This window comes from Pleurodeles waltl, chromosome 5 (genome assembly GCF_031143425.1).
Source record: "Pleurodeles waltl isolate 20211129_DDA chromosome 5, aPleWal1.hap1.20221129, whole genome shotgun sequence".
NCBI lineage: Eukaryota > Metazoa > Chordata > Amphibia > Caudata > Salamandridae > Pleurodeles > Pleurodeles waltl.
In genome coordinates, this window is record NC_090444.1 from 1,705,401,821 (window position 1) to 1,705,428,136 (window position 26,316).

Genomic DNA, 26,316 nt, shown 5'->3' on the forward strand with positions numbered 1-26,316 from the left:
CCAAGGTGGCGGCCTTATTGTGGCGAGTAAAGGAGTAATGTTGTCTGACTAAGGATTTGCGCAGAGCTGTCTATTCTCAGGATAATCTGATGATAAAATATCAGCTATTAGTGCTATAATCAACCAAAGCATCAACAAGACACGTTTTGCTGCCGGCGAGTTGCACAAGGTGCTCAGCTTTAATGGCTTAAGTGCGGTGTTGATACATTTCAAAGTGAGACATTAAAACCAGGAGCTAAACCCATCATTTTCCATTTAAGGTAGTACTTGTATGATGAAGGCTCCCCCCACAGTTTTTTGTGCTCGTTCAAGATTGCAGGTGTTGTACCCTAAAAGTAAGATAGCACTATGTACGATGAGCAGAACCAAGTTTCCTTGAATGAAACAGCATCAAGGATAATGGCAAATAAGGAAGTTACATTAAAAACCACAAATCTACTGTTCAGGACAGCTTTAATGTGGTGCTCAGAAGACAAGCCACTAGGTTGAGAGTAGTGATGCTTATGGTGTTTGGATAAGTTAATCTTTGATTGTAACATCACAAATCTACCCTATCAGTGAGGTTTTTTTCAAACTTTTTTTTTTTTTTTTTTTTTTTTAAATCAAACTAGTCAATTGAATTGTTTCTTCTCTATGTCCACCCGCCCAAGAACCCACTCTATAATGCAAAGATAAACACTATAACAAGGGAATCACTCAAAGAATCACATAGACACCCTTAAATTCATAAGCACAACTACTCAAATATTGTGTTAAAGTCCAAATGAATTTACAGGAGTCAATATATGTTATATCCAATGTTATTCTTCGACAATGAATTCTCTGCCAAGCCAACACATTTTGTTTTAACCAAATGGACTTAATTACCGATCCTAATCTCAGCAATCTATTAAAAACCTACTGCATTAGTGCTGATCAATCCATATATCCTACATGATCCAGTCTTTTCATGTCGAGCACCATCACGTCTACATCAAATTTGCATTGTCGAATAATAAAATTGAATATAACATATCAGCTCCTGTGAATCAATGGACGGAATAGAGAATGAATACATTCAGACTCAACACAATATTTAAGTAATCGTGATCAGGAACTTAATGTTGCCTATATGATTCTTTGAGTGCTCATTATCTTTGATTCTGTTTACATCTAGCTCTAAAGATAGTTCTAACATGATTGCGGGTCTGCAATTACAGAGTATTTGGTTGAATGAGTGGCTCAGAGGTACTGAGCATGGAGGAATGCTCAGAAACACTCTGGTTGATATGAAAGTTGTGTTCTTCAGGGGTTAAGAGGTGTAAGAGTAGGATAGCTGCCCCCAGGAAAACACTGTTTGTGGAAGGGAGAGCTATTTCAGACTTTGTAACACTTCATGTGGTGATCATACTCTAAAATGAAGCAATTTATTTTAAGCAGTCCATAGGAGATTTACGCTCGTCAGCAGTAAGTTGCTGTACTGTCGAGTATGAGCCAAATCACACTGCTCATGTGAATCCAGACTATGGGTAATTGGGTCCTTGTGTTGAAAGTCACTCTTTTGCTTCATTTTTGCAGCTGGGTAAACCAGGAAGAAGGATGAGAAGGACGGCAGGCAGAAAGGCTGTATCGAGAAAAAATGATGGCAATGGGTTTGGTATTTGAGAGTATTTCTACCTGTGGCAGTGTAGATGTAACTCTGCTTTAGTCCAAGTACCTTAATTAACCCTATAAGTGCGGGCGTCGGCACTCCCTCCCTGGTGCGGGTCACGTCCAGTGGGCGACACCAGGGAGGGGGTTAAAAATCCTCTGGTGCAATGCACCAGAGGATTTTATTTTTTTTCCCCGTAGGAGACCCGAAACAACTTCCGCACATCCATCCCGCCCCCCTCCCACCCCTTTGTGACGTCAGCGCGCCGGAGCAGAAGAGAATCAGATAAGCGTTCTCTTCTGCTCCGGTGGGGGAAAAAAGGCCAAAACGGCCTCCCCAGATGCCAGGGAGGCATCGATGGAAAGGGGAGGCTATCCTCTTTCCATCAATGCCTCCCTGGCACCGTTTCCTGGCCATGGATCGCAGCACGGCTGCGATCCATGGCTAGGAAACACCCCTAGACACCAGGGATCTTCTTTGGGGGAGGGGTCGATCGCGCCCCCCACATTAAAAAAAAAACATAAAAATTAAAAACAAAATGGCGGGCCGCGTTTTGTTTCAGGTCGAGCATTGCAGCGCGCATGCGCTGCTTTTCTGACGTGTTGGTGTGTATCTGGGCTTTTAACAACGCCCACCTCACGCCCATCACTACCACTCGTTCGTGGGCTTGCCCTTCAAAAATCCTTTGATTACATTGGTAAATGGTTTACCTTTGTCCCTCCTTGGGGAGGTTTTGTTACCGCCTTGGCCATCGCCCCTGGTACATGGCTAGTTGCACTTTTGCTATTTAGTTTAACTCCGAGCGAACTTCTTTTCCTTTTGTGTATCTCTTCACCTGATGCTCATGGTGGCCGTGGCGCTGTGAATCGGCTCCCTTATGTGAAAGTGTTTAACTTTCAAGTTTCAATTTATGTGGCAAGAAAAGTTGGGTTAGGAGTTTATAACGCTAAAGAAATTTTTCGGCATTACATAATTTCGAGATTAGTCTTCTCTGTCACTGGGCACCGGCAGTGGAGTGCGCCGCCCAGCAACCCTTCGACCACTTTGTTTCTAAACAAATATATATATATATATATATATATATATATGCAACACAAATTGGTTAAAAGATTGTTGCGCAGCGCACTCCACTGATGGTTTATTGTCCTGCTGCAAAGGAGATACATTTATATGTATTTAGCTGAGTGGATTAGTAAAGGCAAGCATTACCTGCGCTTTAAAACAAATGTTATGCCAGGGGGACTATGGAGATATGAGTGGCACTTTTGCTGGGTAGTACTGAGGGAATTAGAAGAGGAGGTAATGGGAGGCAGAGCACCAAAAATGACTGTTGCACTGGGTGTGTGGTAAGGTGAGTAATACATTATTTTTTTGTTTTTTTCAGTGTTTTCAGAGAATCTGCAGAATTGGAGAAGAAGCGAAGGTAAGGTGACGACATTTCCTATTGTACACAACAAACATACACACAAGCAATTTTGTGACTATCTGCCTTCTACGTAGGCTAGTAATTTAGAGGGACAGTTTAGCCAGTAGCAGAGATGGCGTCTCGTTGGATGACTGCTGATCAAGCCCTAACTCGGGTTATGGAGGACAATTCTGATGTAGGTTCAGAGACTGAGACAGCAGACACTGAGACAGCATCTGAGGGAGAAGACAATGGGGCAGAATCTGGGAGTGATTTTTCAGTCGGCGGAGTCCCATCCGACGTCACCTCTTCCAGTGAGTCTGAAGGAGACAATGACCACATCCGTACTGTCCCTTCGCAAGCACATTCTGGGCAGCGGGACCACATTGGGTTAGCCGAACCCAGAGAGCATGTGCTTGCGGCCGCAAGCACAGAGAGTGCTCTCTTGGCAGCCCCCCTGTTTAGTTCAGCCCCAAATTCCACCTTTTACTGGTGACGCTGGATGTAAAGTCGATACAGCTAACTTTTTGCCAGTCGACTACATCTATCTATTTTTGGATGTTGACTTCCTTCAGAAAATTGTGCAGCAAACTTTTTTGCGTGCAGACCAATATCTGAGGGAGCGCAGAGGCACTCTAGGGCCCCGTTCTAGTGCACGCCAGTGGACTCCCACTTCGCTGGCGGAGTTGAAGATATTTTTGGGCCTTCTGCTCAAAATGGGGTTAGTGTAGAAACCCACCTTTCAGTCCTACTGGACGACTCGCACGGTTTGGGTAACTCCCATCTTCGCACCATACATGAGCAGAGATCGTTTTTTGCTACTGCAGCGCATGCTGCATTTCAATGACAATTCTGCTGCATTGCCCCGGGACCATCCAGATGACAGGTTGTTCAAAATTCAGCCTGTCGTGGAACATTTGTCTGCCAGGTTTCCAGAGATCTATACCCCTGGAAAGAATATAGCAGTCGATGAGTCCTTGATCCTGTACAAAGGACGGCTGCTTTTCAGACAGTACATTGCGAGCAAAAGAGCTCGCTATGGCATAAAGCTGTACATGCTGTGTGAGAGCTCTTCTGGCTATGTGTACAACTTGAGAGTGTATACAGGAAAGGATTCTACCCTAAACCCTATAGCTTGCCCTCCGCGTTAGGGGTCACAGGTAAGATTGCATGGGAACTTGTCCAGCCACTTCTTCACAAAGGTTATAACCTTTATGTGGACAATTTCTGTACAGGAGTAGAGCTGTTCAGTGAGCTCTACAAAGCTGGCACTGTGGCCTGCGGTACAGTTCATTGTAACCACAAAGGATTCCCGCAGGAGCTTGTTTGCAAGAAGCTCCAGAAATCCCAGAGTACTGCATTGCGTTCTAACGAACTGCTCGCAGTCAAGTTCCTAGATAGGTGTGATGTATACGTGCTCACTACAATTCATGATGAGAGCACTTCTCCCATCACGGTTTGGGGTCAGATGGCCGAAGTCCACAAGCCCATCTGTATACTTGATTACAATAGGTACATGGGCTGAGTGGACAAGAACGACCAGGTTCTTCAACCATACAATGCGTGTCGTAAAACTCGCACTTGGTACAAGAAACTGTTTACCCACCTGATTCAGATGGCAACATATTATGCGTATTTTGTTTACCGTCAGACAACCACAAGAAGACTCATGACTTTCCTTGACTTCCAGTTGTCTGTAATTGAAAGCCTCACTGCTGTTACAGAAGCAGCAGCAGCCTCCACCTCATATGCTCTGGAGGATGTGGCAAGGCTGTAGGAACGACACTTTGCTGATCGCATTCCTAAAACACCCAAAAAGGATCGTCCATGTCGTCGCTGTAAAGTGTGCTCGAAGCATGGAAAGCAGCAGGAGAGTCGGTATTACTGTCCCCAGTGTCCATCACAACCAGGCCTCTGTATCCCTACTTGCTTTACGTTGTATCATACTAAAGCAAAGTTCTGGGAAATTGACTGAGGTTGAGCTGCCGTTGGGTAATCCTTTCAGTGGCAGTGCATGGATACCGAACGTCCATGGGCCACTGCTTCGTTAGGCAAGGAGCCACAGAATTTTACTTCATCATGGACTTCCTTTTGGACTGCTTGAGAGCTAAATCCACCGTCAGAACGTGGTCGGTGTTCTGTTCAATTAACATGCATTATATTCCCCCTACTGCATATACTAGTGGACAGAACATATGCCACATTGTCACGGAGTACCCTTTCTTCACCAGCATGTCTACCTTACTTTCAACGGTAGATATGCTCTCTCAGTTCGAGGAATCACTTTGTACGGCATACTTGGAAACCCCAACTTGCATCCACAAACTAGTATAGATTCACTTGGCAATTATACAGGATTAGCCAGGACTCTGATGAGAACAGAGACATGAATGGGTAAGGAAAGCTTACGGTAGGAGTGCCTTCACAGGGTTATTGCACAGGTAGAAGGCAGATAGTAAAGGTAGTACAGATGTACATCATCTACACCTATGGATTCAAAGCCATTGGTGCCATCCCAGCACTGAAGGAGAATGACTTGTATAGGTCAGTGTTCGACCTGCTTTTCATGTTCATCCTCCATCAGAACTTAGTAGATGTTCAGTTTGCTGTATAAGTGCATTATAGTCACATCACTGCACATAATGTTGGCTGGGACATATGCTACATTCTCATGGACTCCCCTATGTACCAAACACTACCCTTTTTCATAACCTATGACCTTCTCTTTAGGGGACATCATGAGAAATCTCCAGCATGTCTCCCTTAGTTTCAAAGGTAGATATGATCACTCAGTTCGAGGAATCGCTTTGTACGGCATACTCGGACACCCCCAACTTGCATCCACAAACTGGAAGGAGTTGGATTTAGCACAGAGAGTGCATTAAAAGCGCATGAAAAACATGTCTTCCTGAGCCTCAGGTGGCTGTCACAGGAGTCATTAGTAAAGGTTTGTTACGCATGCATTTGGTAATGTTAAGGAAGAAGGAGGCAGTTACTTGACAGGTGGTAAAATGTAGTCAAACTTATTCCGTTCTGTGGCGTGTGAATGTGATGGGCCCTTGTCTGGTAAGTTAATGTGAGTGCAGTGATTGGTTTAATTGGGCCCGTGGCTGGCGATATGGAAAGGTTGTTTGTTGTGCGTGAATGGCGTGTGAATGGACCATAAAGAGGTTGGTGCCTGGACGCAGCTTTATGGCCCACCTTCAGAAGGCTTGGTTTCAATATTCAGATACTTTGATAAGTATTCATGCTTTGAAACCATAATTTCTGGAAGTGCTAAAACCAACCAGTGTGAGTGGTGGGTTAACTTTAACAAACTAGTACCAGGGGAGTCCAAGGGTGCAGGACTTGCATGACTCTCACCAGTTTTCCTTCACCCAGAATCCCCTTGAAATCACAAAATGTGCTTAAAAAACACATTTTCCTTGCATTCCAATGAGCAGAAGTCCAGGGATCTGCAGGGAGCCATTAAAATTACCTACCACAAAACAGCCTTGTTTTTTAAGACAGTCACCTAAGTATGGTCCTGGGCTCGGCAGCCATGTAGGGAAACCTACCAAACGCAGACATTTTCTGAAAACTAGACACCCAAGGCAGCCCACGTAAATGTGGTGTGTTTAGACTTAACAAAGTTTTCTTACCCAGAATACCCTGCAAAAGTGAAACGTTGATTAAAAACACTATTTTTCCTTTCTTTTTTATCACAGAAACTACAGGAATGTGCAGGGATCCTCGAAATTCCTACCACCCAGTGTTTCCCCACTTGTCCTGATAAAAACACAACCCCGCTTGTGTGCCTGCGCCTAGTGCATGCTTCAGGAATGAATCACTCCAGGGTTAACAGTAGCCCTCATGCAAGGACTACCATTGACCCTTGTGTGATCCATTCCTGTCGCGGACGCTAGGCCTACCCACACAAGTGAGGTATCATTTTTATCGGGAGACTTGGGGAATGCTGGGTGGAAGGAAATTTGTGGATCCTTTCAGATTCCAGAACTTTCTGTCACCGAAATGTGAGGAAAACGTGTTTTTTTAGCCACATTGAGGTTTGCAAAGGATTCTGGGTAACAGAACCTGGTCAGAGCCCCACAAGTCACCCCATCTTGGATTCCCCTAGGTCTCTAGTTTTCAAAAATGCACAGGTTTGGTAGGTTGCCCTAGGTTCCGGCTGAGCTAGAGGCCAAAATCTACAGGTAGGCACTTTGCAAAAAACACCTCCGTTTTCTTTGGGAAAATGTGATGTGTCCATGTTCTGTTTTGGGGCATTTCCTGTCGCAGGCGCTAGGCCTACCCACACAAGTGAGTTACCATTTTTATCGGGAGACTTGGGGGAACATAGAATAGCAAAACAAGTATTATTGCCCCTTATCTTTCTCTACATTTTTTCCTTCCAAATATAAGAGAGTGTGTAAAAAAGACATCTATTTGAGAAATGCCCTGCAATTCACATGCTAGTATGGGCACCCCGGAATTCAGAGATGTGCAAATAACTACTGCTCCTCAACACCTTATCTTGTGCCCATTTTGGAAATGCAAAGGTTTTCTTGATACCTATTTTTCACTCTTCATATTTCAGCAAATGAATTGCTGTATACCTAATATAGAATGAAAACCAACTGCAGGGTGCAGCTCATTTATTGGCTCTGGGTACCTAGGGTTCTTGATGAACCTACAAGCCCTATATATCCCCACAACCAAAAGAGTCCAGCAGACATAACAGTATATTGCTTTCAAAAATCTGACATCGCAGGAAAAAGCTACAGAGTAAAACAAAGAAAAATAGCTTTTGTTTTCAGCTCAATTTCAATATTTTTTTATTTCAGCTGTTACTTTCTGTAGGAAAACCTTGTAGGATCTACACAAATGACCCCTTGCTGAATTCAGAATTTTGTCTACATTTCAGAAATGTTTAGCTTTCCGGGATCCAGCATTGGTTTCACACCCATTCCTGTCACTAACTGGAAGGAGGCTGAAAGCACCAAAAATAGTAAAAATGGGGTATGTCCCAGTAAAATGCCAAATTTGTGTTGAAAAATGTGTTTTTCTGATTTAAGTCTGCTCGTTCCTGAAAGGTGGGAAGATGGTGATTTTAGCACCAGAAACCCTTTGTTGATGCCATTTTCAGGGAAAAAACCACAAGCCTTCTTCGGCAGCCCTTTTTTCCCATTTTTTTGAAAAAAACGAAATGTTCACTGTTTTTTGGCTACTTTATTGGTCTCCTCCAGGGGAAACCACAAACTCTGGGTACCATTAGAATCCCTAGGATGTTGGAAAAAAAGGACGCAAATTTGGCGTGGATAGCTTATGTGGACAAAAAGTTATGAAGGCCTAAGCGCGAACTACCCCAAATAGCCAAAAAAGGGCTCAGCACTGGGGGAGGAAACGGCCCAGCAGCTAAGAGGTTAATGCTGTATTATGTTGTTTATTATTATTTCCCAAGGGATACATGAGTGATAATTGGTAGAAGGGGCGTGGTTAAGAACAAACAAGTAGTGTCGTAGTCAGCAGAGATGGGAGACAGGATACAAGGGTTTACCAAAGCCATTCTAGAAGCTTTTAGGTCCTTCAGGGTATCAAACATGGCAAAGATTTGGAAGATATTAGCAGATTGGATCATGACAATCTGATTTTCAAATATGTTAATCTGAGACAGTAAACTTCTTTATCCAAATAAAGAATATTTGTATTCTTTGAGACTAGGAAGAAAAATCATAGTGCATCAGTCCATGAATGCATGCACAAAGTAAAAAAAAAAAAAAAAAAAAGTGTCACATTTTAATGGAGCTCACAGTCTGAGGCAACGGTATTGGACCCCGATTAGTTGCCCGTATCAGCCACGAGGGTTTAGTGTTTGTGGATTATGAGGGTAATATTTAATAGGCCAGGGGTTGAGTAATAAAATATCAGAGGTTGTTGCAGGCATCCATTAGGTCGATAGGATACAGATCTTGCTTTGTTTTAGGTCTGGTAGCTATATATAATAAGATCTAGCAAAAACATCCTTTAGAACAGACAGTAAGATTAATTCATAAAGGATGTGAAATGTGCTGACACTTTTAGGGGAGCTAACAAGAACCAAAAAATATAATTTCAAGTGATCAACCACCACAGGGCCAAAAGGATTATAACACATCACACGAGAAACTAAATATAAGTCCCAACCACAGCCAAGTCTTGCGCACTCTGTATCGCACCCAGAAAACATTCCAGTGAGGGCGTGGCAAAAAGGGCAAGATGGAAGCTGTCATTTGTTAGAGCTCTCATTCTTTACATCCCAAATCTGTCAAAGCCCATCTTTCATTTATGTGGAGACCCAGAGCTCAGAGGACTGTTTCTCCGAAGCACTTGTTGCCATAAATCCGCTTTCATTCTACTCCTCCGTGACTGTCTGTGGCCAAATCACCTACAGCTGTGGCGAGGCCTGTGGGCCTTGGGATGCGGCATTACTCCGGGACAGCCTACCCTGGGAAGCAAAGTTGGTGGAGGGCTCCAGTTAACCAGATCGTCTTGGCAGTCAGCCAATAGCTCATCCTGGGTACCCATGCTGAAGGTCCCTTGGTGGTGGTTGATTGTCAATATTTGTGGGTTGTGGCCCATGTGTGGGTCTAATGGATGCTTGGCTTGAGCCCAGCTCTTGGGACAATCAACAAAGACCCGGGTGGATGTGCCCCCTCGCATTTGCAATCAGATTACAGTGCTGGGTGAACAGTCTAGTGCCTCTTGTAGCCCATTAAAGACCTGTTCTGATGGACCGGGGCCACTAGGAGATTACTGTTAAAGGCGCTCTGCATTTTTTAATCTCCATATCGGTTGCTTGGGCGTCCAGGAAGGGGGTCTGGCAGGTCAACTCACAGCTTGTCCAGCAGTGACAATGATGAAAGAAATGACTCCTCAAGCAAGGAAGAATGAACAAATGCACAAAACCATGCATTTTGATGGCTGAGATGCTCTTGATCAGGTGTACAGAGGAGGGAAAGCAGGCCCCCTCCTCAAGTAACCAATGCTATCTCAAAAGCAGAGCTAAAAATTGTAACAGCAGCGGCAGAGGTGGTACTCCTGCTCAGGACCTCTGTGACACCACCTGCAGAGTGAGAGGTAGAGACTTGTCGCTGCTCTCAAGGACTCAATGAAAGACCTCAGTCAACAGTGCACACACTGCAGAGCACTTCTTGTGAAGCTGCAGCCAGAGAGGAAGATGAGGCAGGCGGCTCACGGAAAAATAACCTTAGGTTTGTGGGGAAGCTCAAGGGACCAGAAGGCCAACAACTTGAAAAAGCTCTATAGAACTGGCTGGGGACTTTCCTCCCGAAAGATAAACTCTTCTGCTTTTGGATCGAGCACGTGCACAATGCTCTCCTATGGAAACTCCCCACTGGGGCCCCCTCTCTTGCCAATGATAGCCCGCTTCATCAGCTATAGAGACCACAACATAGTGCTGAGTACAGTCTGATGATCTGGTGATGTCTGATTTGATCTTCAAAAGATACTATCTCCTCAACTACATATAAATGGGTACAGCAGGAAAGAAAAACTTTTGACCAAGTGCAATATAAATTCAGAGCTACGAGAATCCAGTACATGCTGCTGTACCCTGCAAAATTAAAGAGCATATTTCAATGAGAGTCTGTACAGAAGGGGACTTGGTGGTAGCATTTTTTTGTTGGGACAGCTTCATGCATACTGCGGCACAGGGGAAAGTTTTACTTCCACATCTTTCAATATTTCTTTTAAGTCACATTGGAGAAGAGTGCCACATAGCACTACTATAAAATCATTATATGGAATGTACTCGGACTTTTAGATAAACATTGAAAGTGGGATGTTAAGTCATACATCAGGCATCACGCCCAAGATACAGTTATTCCAAGAAATGCACTGAATGGGAATAGTGGGTCCCTGGACAGTTACAGATACATGCAGGTGTACCATGCAGGGTTTACCACAGCTTCAATACGTGGCTATCCTTTTACACAAATCCCTCCTTCTAGTGGTGTCAAAGGTACGTTTGAACAGGTTGGGCCAGTATGTGGTGCTCGAGGGTGCAATGGAGTGGACCCCATGGATTCTCTGTAGTGTTTACACGCCCCCTTCCTTGGTGAAAAAAACGTTTGAAAATGAAATTCTCTTGAATGCTTTGACTGGATTATTTATAGGTGAGGATTTTAACACCACAGTCCACTGTAGGAGGGAGTGAGATGTGGACTATCCTGCTCCATCCACCAATTTGCAAGTGCTGACCAAGTGGGTGGATTCTCTGGGCCTGGACAATGTCTGGGAAGTGTGGCACTCCTATACAAGACAGAACACGCTATTCAGCACCACATAAATGTCACTCCTGTTTGGATTATTCTCTTGTTCCAGCAGCACACTGGGGACTCCACGATCAAGGCGAATATCCTATTTGAGATGACTGAATGATCGTAGCTCTGTTGGGGTTTGGTTGTCTCATCCAAATTGGCGGGCCAGAGGTGTATAGCTCCTCAATGTTTGATGGTTGAAATAAGAAACAATAGTGAGCTCTCTGAGGGACACCTTTACTAAATATGTTTAGCTCAATACTTCTTTGGTTACCTCCTCTGGTGTCCTTTAGGAGGTCTTTAAGGCGGTGTTTAAAGGGCAGGCCTTCTCTTGTGTTAAGGATCGGGAAAGAGACAGGGAAAGAGGAAGAGACACAGTGGAAGGCCCTTTTGCAAAGGTGGACTGGTCACCTTTCTGTTGCTTATTTTTATATTTGGATTTTAAACTGGTACTAAGAGGTGTAACCAATACTCAGAGTTACCAAGTTTACAATTGACAAAATAATCCAGTAATACTATTACAAAATGTGCCAAATAAAACTGCATAAGTTGCCTTTTCTTGCCACATAATTTACTAAGCCCTGCCACATAATGTGTCCCTCACTCCTGCCGCATAATTCCAGCAGCCTAGGGCATATATAAGTATAGAGTGTATGAATTTGAAAAAAACACTAGTAAGCTAGCTCCTACACTGACTGTCTCTAAGGGATGGTGGTACTATAATAGGCTGTGAGCTTACCATACAGGCGCTCTCAGACTGCAGAGCTAGACCTACCTCTCACCTTGGAATCCGTTCAAACTGCCATCGCAGCAATGCCATCAGGCAACACTATCAGACCTAACGGACTTTCGGTTATGATATATAAGTGGTTTTACACCCTTTGATCACCTTACTTATTTAATTTGTTTGCAGAGGTAGGGGCTAAAGTGAGGCTACCAGCGGATCTCAGGAAGGCCCCAACAACTATTCTCTATAAGCCAGATAAAGCTCTAAACGAATGCTCATCTTAACATCCTATCTCGCTGCTTAAGGTGAGATAAAGATAACAGGTAAAATTTTAGTTTCTAGGCTGAGCAAGGTAATATGGACTCTTAACCATGAAGGCCAGAATGGGTGCATGCCAGGTAGTAGCAGTAGGCCCTCCGTGTAGCAGATCAATGTGGCCCTAGCCAGGGCCTCCAAGACACAGTGGCCAGCAGCTTAGATTTCCAATCGACTATGAGAACGCATTCGCTATGGAGCATTGGCCCACTTTGTTCCAGAACCTGGGGAGGACGAATGCGGGCCTGCACTTACTTTTCTTCTCATCATGCAGCCTTTAGCAGAATGAATCCGCAGGTATGCCCAGTTAGCGGGATTCTACTGGCCAAATGGCCATGAACAGAGGTTTGTGTTGTACGTTGATGAATTGCTGTTGTTCTACAGAACCCACCTGCCTCTGTCCAAAGATTTGAGATGCTGCATGTATTTGGAGAAGCTTACGGGCACACGTTTAACCAGCCCAGATTAACATACATTACCATTTATGGCCCTCCTCCACGCCAGATCTCTCTCTCAATTCAGGGTGGTAATCTCAGATTTTAAATATTTGGGACTGTAGGTTACCTGTGACCAGAATGTAACATGGAAATTAAAAGTTGCTTTCTTAAGTCAGCGCACTCGGACGGATCTGAAGGAGTGTGCTCGATTATCCCCTTCTATTTAAGAGCAGGGCAGTGTTCAAAGATGGTAGCCCTCCCACTGTAATTCTATGTTTTACATAAGTTCACCTTCCGCTCTCGCCCACCTTCTCTGCAGACACACAATCCATATTTACTATATTATTGTGAACTGGTAAGCCTCTATAGGTTTTATACACAAAGTTTACTCAGCATATAAATGAGAATGGCCTGGGGGTCTCCGAGCATATTACTGGGCGGCCACGCTGATTCTGAGAGGGGACTGGCTCTTTGAAGACCATCACAATTCGGCATTCAGGCCCGACCCTTTTATGTGGTGTGGTGTGGCTCCCAACTATGCACTTCCCCAGGTGATGAAGATGCTCGTATGTTGGCGTGAAGTCCCGAAAAATATCAATCGACTACACAGGCTCACAAAATCAGATCCACTTATGGGCCGGCTCTTAGTTGCAGCATGCTGTGCATCTGCAGGGGTTTGATGCCTAGGACCTTATTGGCATATCGTACCTTGGAGATACCTGGGTTTCAAGTCATATCAAATCCAATCAGGAGCTAAGGGAGGAATCCTTAGAGCATTAGTACCAATTTTACAGCCCCTTCGCCATGCCCTTGTGATGAATGAGAAATCCAATCCTCTCCAGACAAAATTAGTGATGGAACCTCTGTCGGAAGGTGACTTCTAGCTTATATTGGTCCTTGCTGTTGAATACCCCTGATGCACTTCACAGCCCTCAGAGCCTGCTTAGGCTAGTATTGTGGGTAAACTGAATGATGATGATTGTCGGGAAGCCAAGTTAACGGCGAGAGTTCTAGCTATCCCTTCCAATCTTAGACTTCTACATTTCAACTTTTTTTCACAGGGTTAACTACAGCCCTAGTAGGCTGTAAAAATGTGTAGGACCACCAGTTACAATTGTAAATGCTGTGGTCGGGAGGAGGGTACCTTCTATTATATGATCTTGGACTTCCCAGTCATCCAGGCTTATTAGAGGAGAATTTATAACACCCTCGCTGTGTGTCTGAACACTCCTGTTCTGGTTCCTACGGTGGTATTGTTGGGTACGATGGATGGGTGAACTCCAGACACCAGAATATACTTGTGAGCCTAGAGTTCTTGCTTGCCAAGATAGATGTAGCCTGTGTCTAATGGGAGGCTTCTCCTCCCTCCATGTCGGAATGGAGGCATGGCAGACTACGCCACCGCTGAAAAGAAGGTATCTAAATGGACAGGTTGTGCAGCCAAACGTAACAGGGTCTGGGGTGTGTGGCTTGCATATTAAGGTGGGAAATGCGATGTCCGGATGGGCTTCATGGCTGAGAACATTTCTATTTTACATACAGCGGATGTAGTTAGCAGTGGGGTTTTGGCTACTACTGATTTCACTCTGTGCACTACATGTGGCACTGGTGGCTGTAATTGTTTCCATGAGGTATTAAAAAGAATTGTACAAAAAAGAGCATATTCCAGTAGTAGGTTTTTACACAGGGACGTCACGCCCGAGAAAGATATATTGTCATAGGCTAACATTAATGTATCAGAGCAATCTCCAGTGGAAATTTGGCTCATCTCATTTAGAGCTAAGAAAGGATAAGTACCATACTCAAATCCTCGAGGCATCTGTGCACCATTCCCTATCATTTAATAATTCATACCATTTCAAATAACCAATTCTCTATTCAGGTGTTATCCTTGACAACATTCCACCCTATGTCGAAATGAAACCTATCAGTTGAAACCAAGAATGTGTTCCGAATAAGTGTGGAAATCTACTCCACAACATTTGAAATGTTCGTTTTCACATTTGAGTGGTTTCAGTATTATTGTTCAGCCACCTTCACATCGTGTACTTCCTCCAATTTTCAATATTGTTTGAATACTGTTCTACAAACTGAATTGATGTCACTAAAATTGATTTTTTTACTTTTTTTTTTTTTTTTTTTTTTAAGTGTCCACTGCTCATTTTCATCTGGCAGAAAGTACCTCGATAGTATTCCTCTCACCCACAAGAATGTGACTTCAAGAACCCGATATCACAATTTTCGCTTCACTTGCAGAAAACATTTTCAATTGCCTTTGTCGAATTTACCCATAATGAAGATGGGAGGATTTCCTTTAGTTCTTTGACCAATCTTTCTAAGGGTAGCATGTATTTCATCCACATCTATTGTACATTGCCCCCATAAAAATACAACATCAGTTTGTGCTTCGAAAATAAATGCCTCAGAAATTGTCCTGGTCTTGTCTGAACTTCCTACTATTGTAGAGGGGAAGTTGCAGTTTTGCTTGGCAATCATCAACCACAGACAGCAATCTACAAACTTGATGGTCAGTTATTGACTTAAAAAAAAAACAGTAACAAAGTGAGTTATGGTTCTGACGGAGGCACACAAAACAACTAAAACGTGCAAGTTTATTTTCAGTGATGTTCTAAGATTCCTTAAAATTCGCTTTCTCAACCTTCTTCGTAGACAGGCTCAGGGTGCCATGTCCACCGCACTCCTCTTTGGTCTGGCCCCACGCCCACCTCTATCCCCAAGGCTTTAAAATGTGTTTTCTCCAAATCAAGAACTTTTTTTTAATTTGAAACTTTTAAGACAGCAGAAAAATATAACCGCTTTTATAAGCCACTCACGGTAGAGAAACAAGTTCAAATGTGATTGACAAGAATCATGATTTTAAATAACAGATACATAAGTGTTAATCCTCAAAAACAATTTTTTAACACTTACATCTCAAAGGCTAATAAATGGATTAACACCAAGTGAATAAAAGCACACTTTCATGCTAGGTTTAGTGTAAAAACATTCAGCACTCAAAACAATACTAAAAAAGGAAAAGGACACCATGACCAGCATCAGATGCCGATGGGAGGGATCGTTGGGGCAGCTGGAGGGCAAAGATTGGCGTGTAATCGCAGCTAAACCATATCCAAACTTATTATATACACTGCGCCTACCTCACTTCGGACAGGATGCACAGGGCAGGACTCCGGGATGACCAGCCGAATGCAGACTTCATGGTGTGGGGCCTGTCCCATCATAGCCGGATACTGGGAGAAGATTTTAGGCGCAGAGGTCGAAAAGGCCCCAACTCCCATCCTCTTAGGGGTCTTAGGCCCTTGTTATAACATTGGTGGTAAAAACCACCTACCGTCGCGGCGACAGGCGCCAAAATTCTTTTGCCGCAGCTACCACCCGTCCGCCAAATTATGACCGTAGCCGGAATTCCGCCAGAAGGATGGTGGAAGTCCGGCTGCGGGCATGCCGGCGGATGGCGGTAAGGTGGCGCTGCTGCCAGACCCCTATCAGTGACAGGGAAGGAATTACCCAGAAGCCAAGAAAACCATGGCGGTAGGCGGAGTCATAATCCCGCAGGCGGGCTAGTGACGGCCACCTGGCTGGAGACTGAAGTCTCCAGCTCGGTGGCTGTTACTGCCGTGGCGGATGGAGTGGTACATTGGCGGTTTGGCTTGAACCAAACCGCCAATGTCTTAATATGGGGAAATTTACCGCCAGCCTGTTGGCAGTACATTTCTCCATTTTACCGCTGTCTGCCAGGGTTGTAATGAGGGCCTTAGTGTGGGAGGCAGACAGGCCCACCATATCTTCTTGGGGACGACACTGCTGGTGGCGAAGAGAGACACTTGCCCACTCGACACGTGCAACATCACCCCTCGCTGGCCCAATGGAGACGGGCGCTCTGCAAAAGAGGCCAGTGAATGAGGCGCGGGGCTGCCCAGCCACATACAGTAAAGTATGGGGTAAATGGGCTGGGAATGCGGAAATGGAAATATTACAAGGAGATGCACAGGGAGACCGCAAGATTGGTCCAACTGTACTACATGGTCATGGAGAAATTTTACAATACTCTGGGCATATATTACAGAGGCAGATTCAATGTGATTTGTTTTTGTTTCTGTACTGATTTAAAAACAAAAACAAAGTTGTTTATAAAAAAAGAAATATGGAGGATTGGGTGCACTACTTACTGATCACTGGACCTGTACTTGTTCAAGTGTGTTAGTCATAGGGACATGGACTGCTCAATGGAGTAGGTAGGAAGGACTGAGAGGACACCATACCACTCCCACTTGGGTCTCTGGTCCGAGTGGTGAACACTGGATGTGTCTATATATATTTAAATTACCTCCTTCGGTAAGGAGCAAGATACTAAGAAAGCATATTTGAAGAACTAGTTTAGAGACATTTTCATTTTCTTATGAAAGTAAAAGTGAATATAGAAAATGTGCAGAGATGCGTCTTCATTGATACAATACTAGGCTAGTGAGTTGTTACTCTGTACAATAGGTTTTTCCATTAATACTGGGATGCTTTAAAAGCTACAAGCAGGTTTCGACCTATCTTGTGCTTTAACATTTTCTTTGTTTCCCTAGTGCTGTGAGTGGCAGAGCAATAGTACTTTATAGAACAACAGGACTTTGACATGACTAACACCTTCTTCCCCAGTCTATTAGAGGGTATTCTGCAGGGCTTGATCAACTATCATAGGGGATTTGAATATGAAGGTGTATGGAATCTACTGGTTACACAAATGATTCACAGCAGGGCTAACAGTGGGTTTGTTTGGAAGTCTATAATATAAGTTCCTATTTGGAGAGGATGATAATAACTATGCATAATGAAAAAAAGTTCTACTTAAGGGAAATATAATTACCGCTACTACTTTTAAAGGCCTTGCCATCAGTATTGTCATTCTCCTTATTTAAACATCACTGTTTTTAGAATTCGAATTATTAATATTACTGATAAAAGTAGCGAGGAGATTCGTGCCTTTAGAAAAAATGGTACTGTCCCCTTGCGTCAACCAAAGCAGATCTGTTAAAGGTAGTCTTCGATTTTCAGGGAAATAAATGCTGTCTCGGTGTGTAGGTCTCTGGTCCAGGTGAGCCAAAAGACTAACGTTTATAGAATGCTTTATTAGAGTTAAGTCATCCAAATGAACTGCAATAAAGGGCCATATCCAACATTAGGCCCACCATGCACACTGCCGGAAGGCATTCATCCAAGGTCACTCTCATTTATTGGAAATACAGACTATTTGTCTTTTTATTCCTCTGGTAGAGGTGGGATGTCAGCGGCCTCTACAACAGCAGCAGACAGCGGGTCGGGGCTTGAACGGATTCTCCGCTTATCGCCCTTGCTAAACTTATCAGCAGGAAAAAATCCTGCACAAAAAGCACGTCTTTAAGCCCGCGTGGAACAGCAGAAACTGGCTTGGTATAAAATAAAAAGAAACAATAAAAGAGGTACAAGGTCGAGTAATGTATGTCTCATTAACGTCTCCTCAGTCTCCTGAAAATCAGCATCTATGGAGGGAGAGCAACATCCTTGCTAGACCACAAAGGAAGCTGAGCAAAGTACAACGGTGCATGGATTTCAATAATTTTTGGCCATGTCCTATTAAAAGCTCAGGCACTGTTCCATCCGACAGGTTATTGTTTCTGCTGACAAGCTCTGTCAGTCAGTTTGGAAAAGTGGGAGTCGCTGAGAGCTTCTACTATCACCGCCTTTAGAAGTCTAGGAGAACTACTGAGGAGTTGTGATAATGTCTTAAACTTCACCGTCCTGCTGAGAAGAGCGAAACTATCCCATTAATGGTACCCACGACTGACTGGTTTTATAACGTCACATCAAAAGCTCTTCAAATGTCTCATTAAAACACGAAGGTCATGCTTCTAAGAGACAGTACTGCTGCCAACCGTGGAGGCGAGAGCCCTTCCCTCTAACTGTTACAGGGGCTCCTACATCTGCCCCCAGACCCTGCAAGTTGGTAACAGGGTACAGCCTGACCTGCATCACAGTTTGCCGATCATTTTACAAATTCAAGCATCAATTGTAAGTCAATTTTACTCTGGTCATTACAAGCGTAACGAACACACTTATGCAAATAACAAAATATACTTACTTTTCTTGCAGTTTTTAGTTTGGGGATGAGGCTGAATTCCTATAGGTAGTACTCCGTAGGTACTCATCCGCTGAACAAGGCTTGCCACATTTCCAGACTTTTCCCTCTTAACTGGAACATTTTCATCACGATCTCGGAGATCAGGGTCTTTTTTTATTTCCTACAAAACAAAGGGGATACATCTAAGTATGGAAAAAAATACTTACTTTTTTCACTGCTTTATCCACTTACAGTTCACCAAATATCCTGCATACATGTTTATATTTTAGCTCCCATCCATCACAGTATTATTTTTCTGCAATAAAATAACTAACATAACAGCATCGTCCCTGATGAGAAAAAAGTAACTATCTTTCCTTATAGCTCGGTCAGACATTGCTCGGTTAGACATTGGAATATCTATACTTTTACTTTCTAAAAATATGTATATGATTATATAGGATAAAAGCGAAAACTAATAAACATCAGATATAGCTTCTTTTCAATCACAACATAAGTCCACTTTTCATACAACATACCACACCTTGACAAAATATAAGACTAAACCTACACCCACCCAAAGCCCTAGAGCTAGCTTCCCTCAAAAGAATTCCATGGACCAAAACCAGATGCCATGGTCTCCATTACCACGTTCATGTGAAAAGGTGGGGACCAATTATGCGCAATACAGTTTTAGATGGCCCACTGTGTAGAATCCAGTTCTCAGCTTCCCGTGTTGTTCTGAGTGTTCCGTTAGAGCCACGGTCTTCAAAGAACAGCTTGTAGCTACTGGTAGCTAACAAGCACCCTGAAAGTAGCTTACAATAAGTCAAGGCCAGCTCAGTACTTCGCTCATGTAGCCTATGCACACTAAAGAAGGTAGCACTGCTCACCATGGAACCTTATAGTGGCAGACAGCCAAATCAGTGGATGAGTCTCATGACAAGTCAAACACACAGTGGTAACCTACAGGGTCTTTCACATAGCTACCTGTTTCCGCTTTCAATCTATTAAAGTCACAAGCAGACTGGTCATGTTGTAGGCCCTGCTCTATCAGTCACACTGTGTGTGAGAACAATGGGCCATGAAAGAAGTGTCTGCAGTAGCCTCAGCAGTAAACAGTGTTGCCCCACCAAAGTGTGGGATTGCAGGAGCCTGAGTGAAAATGTGTTAAGTTGAGCGCAAGATCAACCCACGAACCGAGGAAAGCAGGGTTTTGGGCCAAGAGCTGAGACAATGAACAGTCTTTTGTGCATTTGTCTGTGTGTATGCTTGTGTGCACATTTTCACATTTGTATATGTGTCTGTGTGGGACACTGTTCCTCCCTAATAAGCAGCATTGCTCAATGAAAGCTATACCTTGTGTCAAGGACCACCAAAGTATGTGATACACTGGCAAACTTCCCCCAACCCTCCCACACTTCATAAGGTGTTCATCTCTAGCATGACCATTCATTGTAGAGTAGTAGCAATGGTATTATAATGGTCATTCTAGACATTGTGGGCATTCTTGGTCTGGATGTGGCACATTGTTAGTCATCACAGATATATTAAGAGCATAACCGGCATACATTTAGCCATCTCTGACATAATGCCACTGCCCCTTGCAAAATATTGGCCATGACTGATATATGGTGGGTATCCTGGCCATTATGGAGTCTCTGGTATAATGCTGGCCATTAATAGCATATTACAGACATCTTCTGTGTTGATGAGTATCTATGGCCTAAGGTTGTATTACGTGTGCATATAATACAGAATCTACCCATGGGAGGCAATCATACCTGTAAGTGCTCGGAGACGACAAGCCTGTATCTGGGGACTTTGTACACCCTAAAAATGAAAAACAATACTCTGAAGGCAAAATATGGAAAATGTCACTTACCCAGTGTACATCTGTTCATGGAGTGTAGTGCTGCAAATTCACATGCTTTGCATAAGTCCACCATCTAGTGTTGGGCTTGGAGCGTTACAAGTTGTTTTTCTTCAAAGAAGCTTTTTCGAGTCACGAGATCTAGTGGTGACTCCTCTCTGTGATAGTGCACATGGGCATCAAGTCCTTTGTTAGATTGTTTTGCCGCAGGAGGGTGAAGTAAGGAGTGAACTGTATATGTACATATATATATATATATACACACACACACACATACTGTATATATATATACATATATATAGTAAGTAAAGAAGATGCCCATGTAATGTATATACATATTTACATAATAAAGTACCACAATGGCTACAGGCTTCCAGGGAGGAGGGAGGGCACATGTGAATCTGCAGCCTACACGCCATGAACAGATGTACACTGGGTAAGTGACATTTTCCGTTCAATGGCATGTGTAGCTGCAGATGCACATGCTTTGCATAGACTGAAAAGCAGTCCCCTCCTAAAATAAGCGGTGGCTAGCCTGTAGGAGTTGGGGTGATTTGAAATAGTGTCTTAAGCACTGCATGACAAACATTTGCTTGTTGGCGAGATAGCACATCCACACAGTAGTGTTTAGTAAATTTGTGTGGTGTAGACCGTGTAGCTGCTTCACATATGTCTGTCATTGGTATACTTCCTAACAATGCCACTGAAGTTCCTTTCTTTCTTGTAGAATGTGCTCTAGGAGTTACTAACAGTTGCCTTTTAGCTTTCAGATGCCAAGTTTGAATACACTTTACTATCCATCTGGCCAATCCTTGTTTTGAGATAGGATTACCCTTATAAGGCTGTTGAAAAGCTACAAATAGTTACTTAGATTTTCTGAAATCTTTTGTTATATCTATATAATACATGAGAGCTCTTTTGAGATCAAGAGTGTGGAGAGCTCTTTCAGCAACTGAATCTGGATGTGGAAGGAAGACTGGCAAATCTACTGACCGATTGATGTGAAATGGTGAAAACACCTTTGATAGAAATTTTGGATTTGCCCTAAGTACTATTTTGCGTTTGTGAATTTGGAAGAAAGCCTCCTCTAGAGTGAATGCTTGAATTTCACTAACTCTCCTTAAGGAAGTAATTGCTACCAGGAAAGCAACTTTCCATGAGAGAAATTAAAGAGCACAAGAATGCATGGGTTCCAATGGTGGGCCCGTAAGCCCTGTGAGCACAATGTTAAGATTCCACGCAGGAGCTGGTGGAGCTCTAGGTGGAATAACTCTTTTAAGACCTTCCATAAAAGCTTTTATGACAGGAATTCTAAACAGAGAAGTATGCAGTCTGTTTTGGAGGTATGCGGATATTCATGTTAAATTAATTTTAATAGATGAGTATGCAAGATTTGCTTTTTGTAAGTGAAGCAAATAACATACAATATCTTGTACTGATGCTTTAAGTGGATTAATATTTTTGGGTTGACAGTAATATACAAAATGTTTCCATTTAGCAGCATAACACTGCCTGGTTGTAGGTTTACGTGCTTTCTTTAGAATGTCCATATATTCCGATGGAAGCTGTAGATATCCAAATTCCATGACCTCAGGAACCAAATCGCCAGGTTGAGCATACTGGGATTGGGATGCCTGATTTGACCTTTGTTTTGAGACAATAGGTCTGGTCTGAATGGGAGCTTGTAATGTGGAACTACATAAAGATAGATCCAAAAGTGTTGTGTACCAGTGTTGACATGCCCATGTGGGAGCTATGAGTATTATAGTGAGGGAAGAGTGATGGATCTTGTTTACCAGAAATGGAAGTAGTGGGGGGGGGGGGGCGGTGCATAAGCAAATATTCCTGACCAATTGATCCATAGATCATTGCCCGTGGATTGAGGGTGTGGGTACCTGGAAGCAAAGTTTGGGCATTTTGCATTTTTGCTCGTTGCGAAAAGGTCTATGTTTGGTGTTCCCCACATGTGAAAGTACTGTTGAATTACTTGTGGGTGAATCTCCCATTCGTGTGTTTGTTGTTGCGTCCTGCTCAAGAGGTCCGCTAGTTGGTGGTGGAATACACTCTAATAGGTGAATTTGATTGTGAGTTGCCTACTTCCAGATTGCCTGTGCTAGAAGGGACAATTGGGATGAGTGTGTGTCCCCGCTTCTGCAAATAATACATTGTTGTCATGATGTCTGTTCGTATTAACACTGTCTTGTGTTTGATCTGTGGCTGGAATGCTTTGAGTGCTAAGAACACTGCCAGCCTTTCCAAGTGTTTTAAGTGGTAAATCTGCTGGATTGAGTCCCATTCTCCCTGTGTAGTGAGATTGTTGAGATGGGCCCCCAACGTGTCATTGATGCATCTGTGGTGATTATGGTCTGTGGCACAGGGTCATTAAATGGCCACCCTTTTGATAAGTTGGTGTGATTCCACCATTGCAGTGTGTTGCAAGTCAGGCAGTCCAACAACACTAAATCGTGAAGTTGACCCTATGCCTGAGACCATTGTTGTGAAAGTCACTGTTGCTTAGACGTGCATTGGGCACTATTGATATGCAGGATGCCATCATTCACAATAGTTTCATAAGAAACCTTACCGTGTAAGTTTGATTGTATTGTACCTGAGATATGAGACTGTGGAACGCTTGAATTCTTTGTAGGTTTGGGTAAGCTAATGCTGACTTAGTGTTCAGAATTGCTCCCAGATATGGTTGTATTTGCACTGGCTGAAGGTGAGATGTCCGGTAATTGATTGTGAACCCTAGACTGTGTAGGGTATATATTATGTGTGTTGGTGACAGATTTGAATGGTGCTGGCTTTTATGAGCCAGTCGTCCAGATAGAGAAAGACATGCATATATTGTCTTCTGAGGTATGCTGCAACCACTGCTAGGCATTTGCTAAATAAACTTGGTGTTGTTGTTACTCCAAAGGGTAGCACTTTGAATTGGTAGTGCTTACCCCCTATGACAAACCTTAAGTATTTGCGGTGTGCTGGATGTATGGGAATATGGAAGTAAGCATCTTTTAGATGTAATGCTGTCATGTAGTCTTGTTTTTGTAACAAGGGAATGACATCCAGAGGGGTGACCATGTGGAAATGTTCTGAGAGCATGTACTGATTGAGAGATCTGAGAGAGAGGATTGGACTGGGCGTGCCATCCTTTTTTGGTATGAGGAAGTATAGAGAATATACTCCTGTTCCTTGTTGAGTGATAGATACTACCTCTATTGCACCTTTGAGAAGAAGTGATTGTATCTCTTGTTTTATCGGAACGAGGTGTCCTGGCGAAAGCCTGTGTGAGCTAGGGGGAATATTTTGTGGAGTGGAGATGGCTTCTAGGCAATAACCATCGTGGATAATTGACAGTACCCACTGATCTGATGTAATTTTGTGCCATTGATGGTAGAAATGTTGCTGTCTTTCTACCACATGAGATGTGTGTTGTGTGGGGAATCAGAGAAAGTCACTGCTTTGATGAGGTGGAGCCACCTCTTGTGGCTATTGATTTGCCCCTACTTTTAAAGTTGTGTCCTCTATAGGATCCTCTAAAAGACCCCCTAGAATAATGCTATTGTCCCTGCTTTTGTTGGGACATAGATGCCTCTGATGTTTGGGGTTTAAAACCTCCTCTGAGTTGTGGCTTGCGAAAAGTACCACTAAAAGGTGTTGTGTAAAGGGCACCTATGGTTTTTGGCTGTGTCCGAGTCCTTTTTTAATTTTTCGATGGTGGTATCCACCTGTGGTCCACACAGCTGCTGTTTGTAAACCGCATATTAAGGACCGCTTGTTGTATCTCAGGTTTGAATCCTGAGGACCGCAATCAAGCATGCCTCCTGATTAAATTGCTAGTATTTATATCCCTAGCTGCTGTGTCTGCTGCATCTAGGGCAGATCTAAATTGTTTGTTGGTAATAGCTTGTCCTTCTGCCACTACCTGCTGTGCCCTTTTTTGGTGTTCTGGAGGGAGATATTGGAGTAACTCCTGCATCTTGTCCCAGTGGGCCCTGTCGTACCCGGCTAAAAGAGGTTGTTAGTTGGCGGAGGGTGCTTGGTAACGTTCTGTCTACAGAATGATTATTTAAAAATACAGATCTCTGTAGATGGAGCTCTTTATTGCCGTGTTAGGGCCGAGGTCAACTACAATCCCCGTACACAGATGCAATCCATTTTATTTGGCAGACATACTTCTCATGTCTCAGGCAACGCAGATTATCTGCTAAAACTGAGTACTTAGAGCACACATTGACTTGATGAATCGGTTCTAAAAGAAGGAGGCGTTTATAAACAAGTAATGGAGCAATGTATACAATCCTATGGTCTTCAAGATACCATAAGTAATGTACACCAATATCATAAGTTATGCTTTTTTGGTTACATAAATGTGTGATCTGCAGCATACACACTGATTATACAACAAGTCCATTGACTACATCAGCTAACTGGAATTATCCCTTGAGAGCGGAAGGGTGCAAAGATATTTGTAGCTGGTTCTTTAGCACCTTAGTCTATCTTAAAATATAGTCAGTTTGTAGCTAATAACAGTTTATTAGATAAGCGTTACTATACAGCATTGCTTAATATGATAAATGCTTGCTGCTCACATATGCAGTAATAACAGATCATAAATCTGAACTCTGCCTTCAATGCTTTTAACATTCATAAACTAAATTACATTTTCTTTATTAATAGCAATACCTATCACTTTATAGTGCTCAGAAACGTGAAGGAATGTGGCTTGAAACGCTGTATAAAATATTAAAATCGTTGCATGTATTCTTACTATGAATAAGTTTATAGGCAAAGTTAAAAAAAACAAAAAACGAAATTTATTTGCACACTATAAAGTAACCAGGACTTACTCCACCCTCTAGATTACATCACTGACCTCCTAATTTGTGGGATCTCTAAGCAGTTTTCCAGTTTCTAGCAATGCACCAAAGTGTTCCACAAAATAAATGTACGTAAAAACCTCTTATCGTTTAACAATAAACTACTCAAAGTCTCGCAGTCACTTAAATCCTTTTTTGGTTTTACCTACTCTTAAGCTTGACTTCGTTGTCTTGGGAAGAGCTCACCTTTTCAAGTTTTTTGCATTTTACACATTTTTATGCCTTTCTTTGGCTAAGTGTCTTTTTATCTTACTTTTTTTTTTTTTTTTTACTTTTCAATTATTTTTGTGCAAAAGGCAGACATGCTTCGCACTGTGATCTGAAAACTCTTCACCAATTCAATTTAACTTCACACCAGAGGCACCATTTCATGGTGGAGAACATTACAAAAGGAGGAAACTGCATTCACTATTTAAGCCAAGCAAAAAAGCCTCTGCTGCAAATACTCAAACCACCAGTGTGACAGCTGATGTCCATAACGCAATGAAAATAAATATTTGGCAGCTACCTCAAATTAATCAGGATTCTTAAAATGTGTGCTAGCCTAAAGGGCTGCTTAACCATTTTTGATATCCTAGACAAAACAGATAGACTCGAGTTTTGGGTAGCACTATCTGCAGAACATCAACGTGGTCCCTTGCAATGA

The 26,316-nt window shown here is 43.0% G+C and overlaps 1 protein-coding gene across 1 annotated transcript in view; it reads right to left on the reverse strand.

The window, feature by feature from the left end:
- CD2AP (CD2 associated protein) overlaps nucleotides 1-26,316 on the reverse strand; it is a 470,782-nt gene that overhangs the window by 260,153 nt on the left and 184,313 nt on the right. Inside the window, exon 3 of the mRNA XM_069236053.1 lies at nucleotides 18,939-19,098. Within this exon, the coding sequence (XP_069092154.1) occupies nucleotides 18,939-19,098 (160 nt within the window). The remainder of the gene's footprint in view (nucleotides 1-18,938; nucleotides 19,099-26,316) is intronic.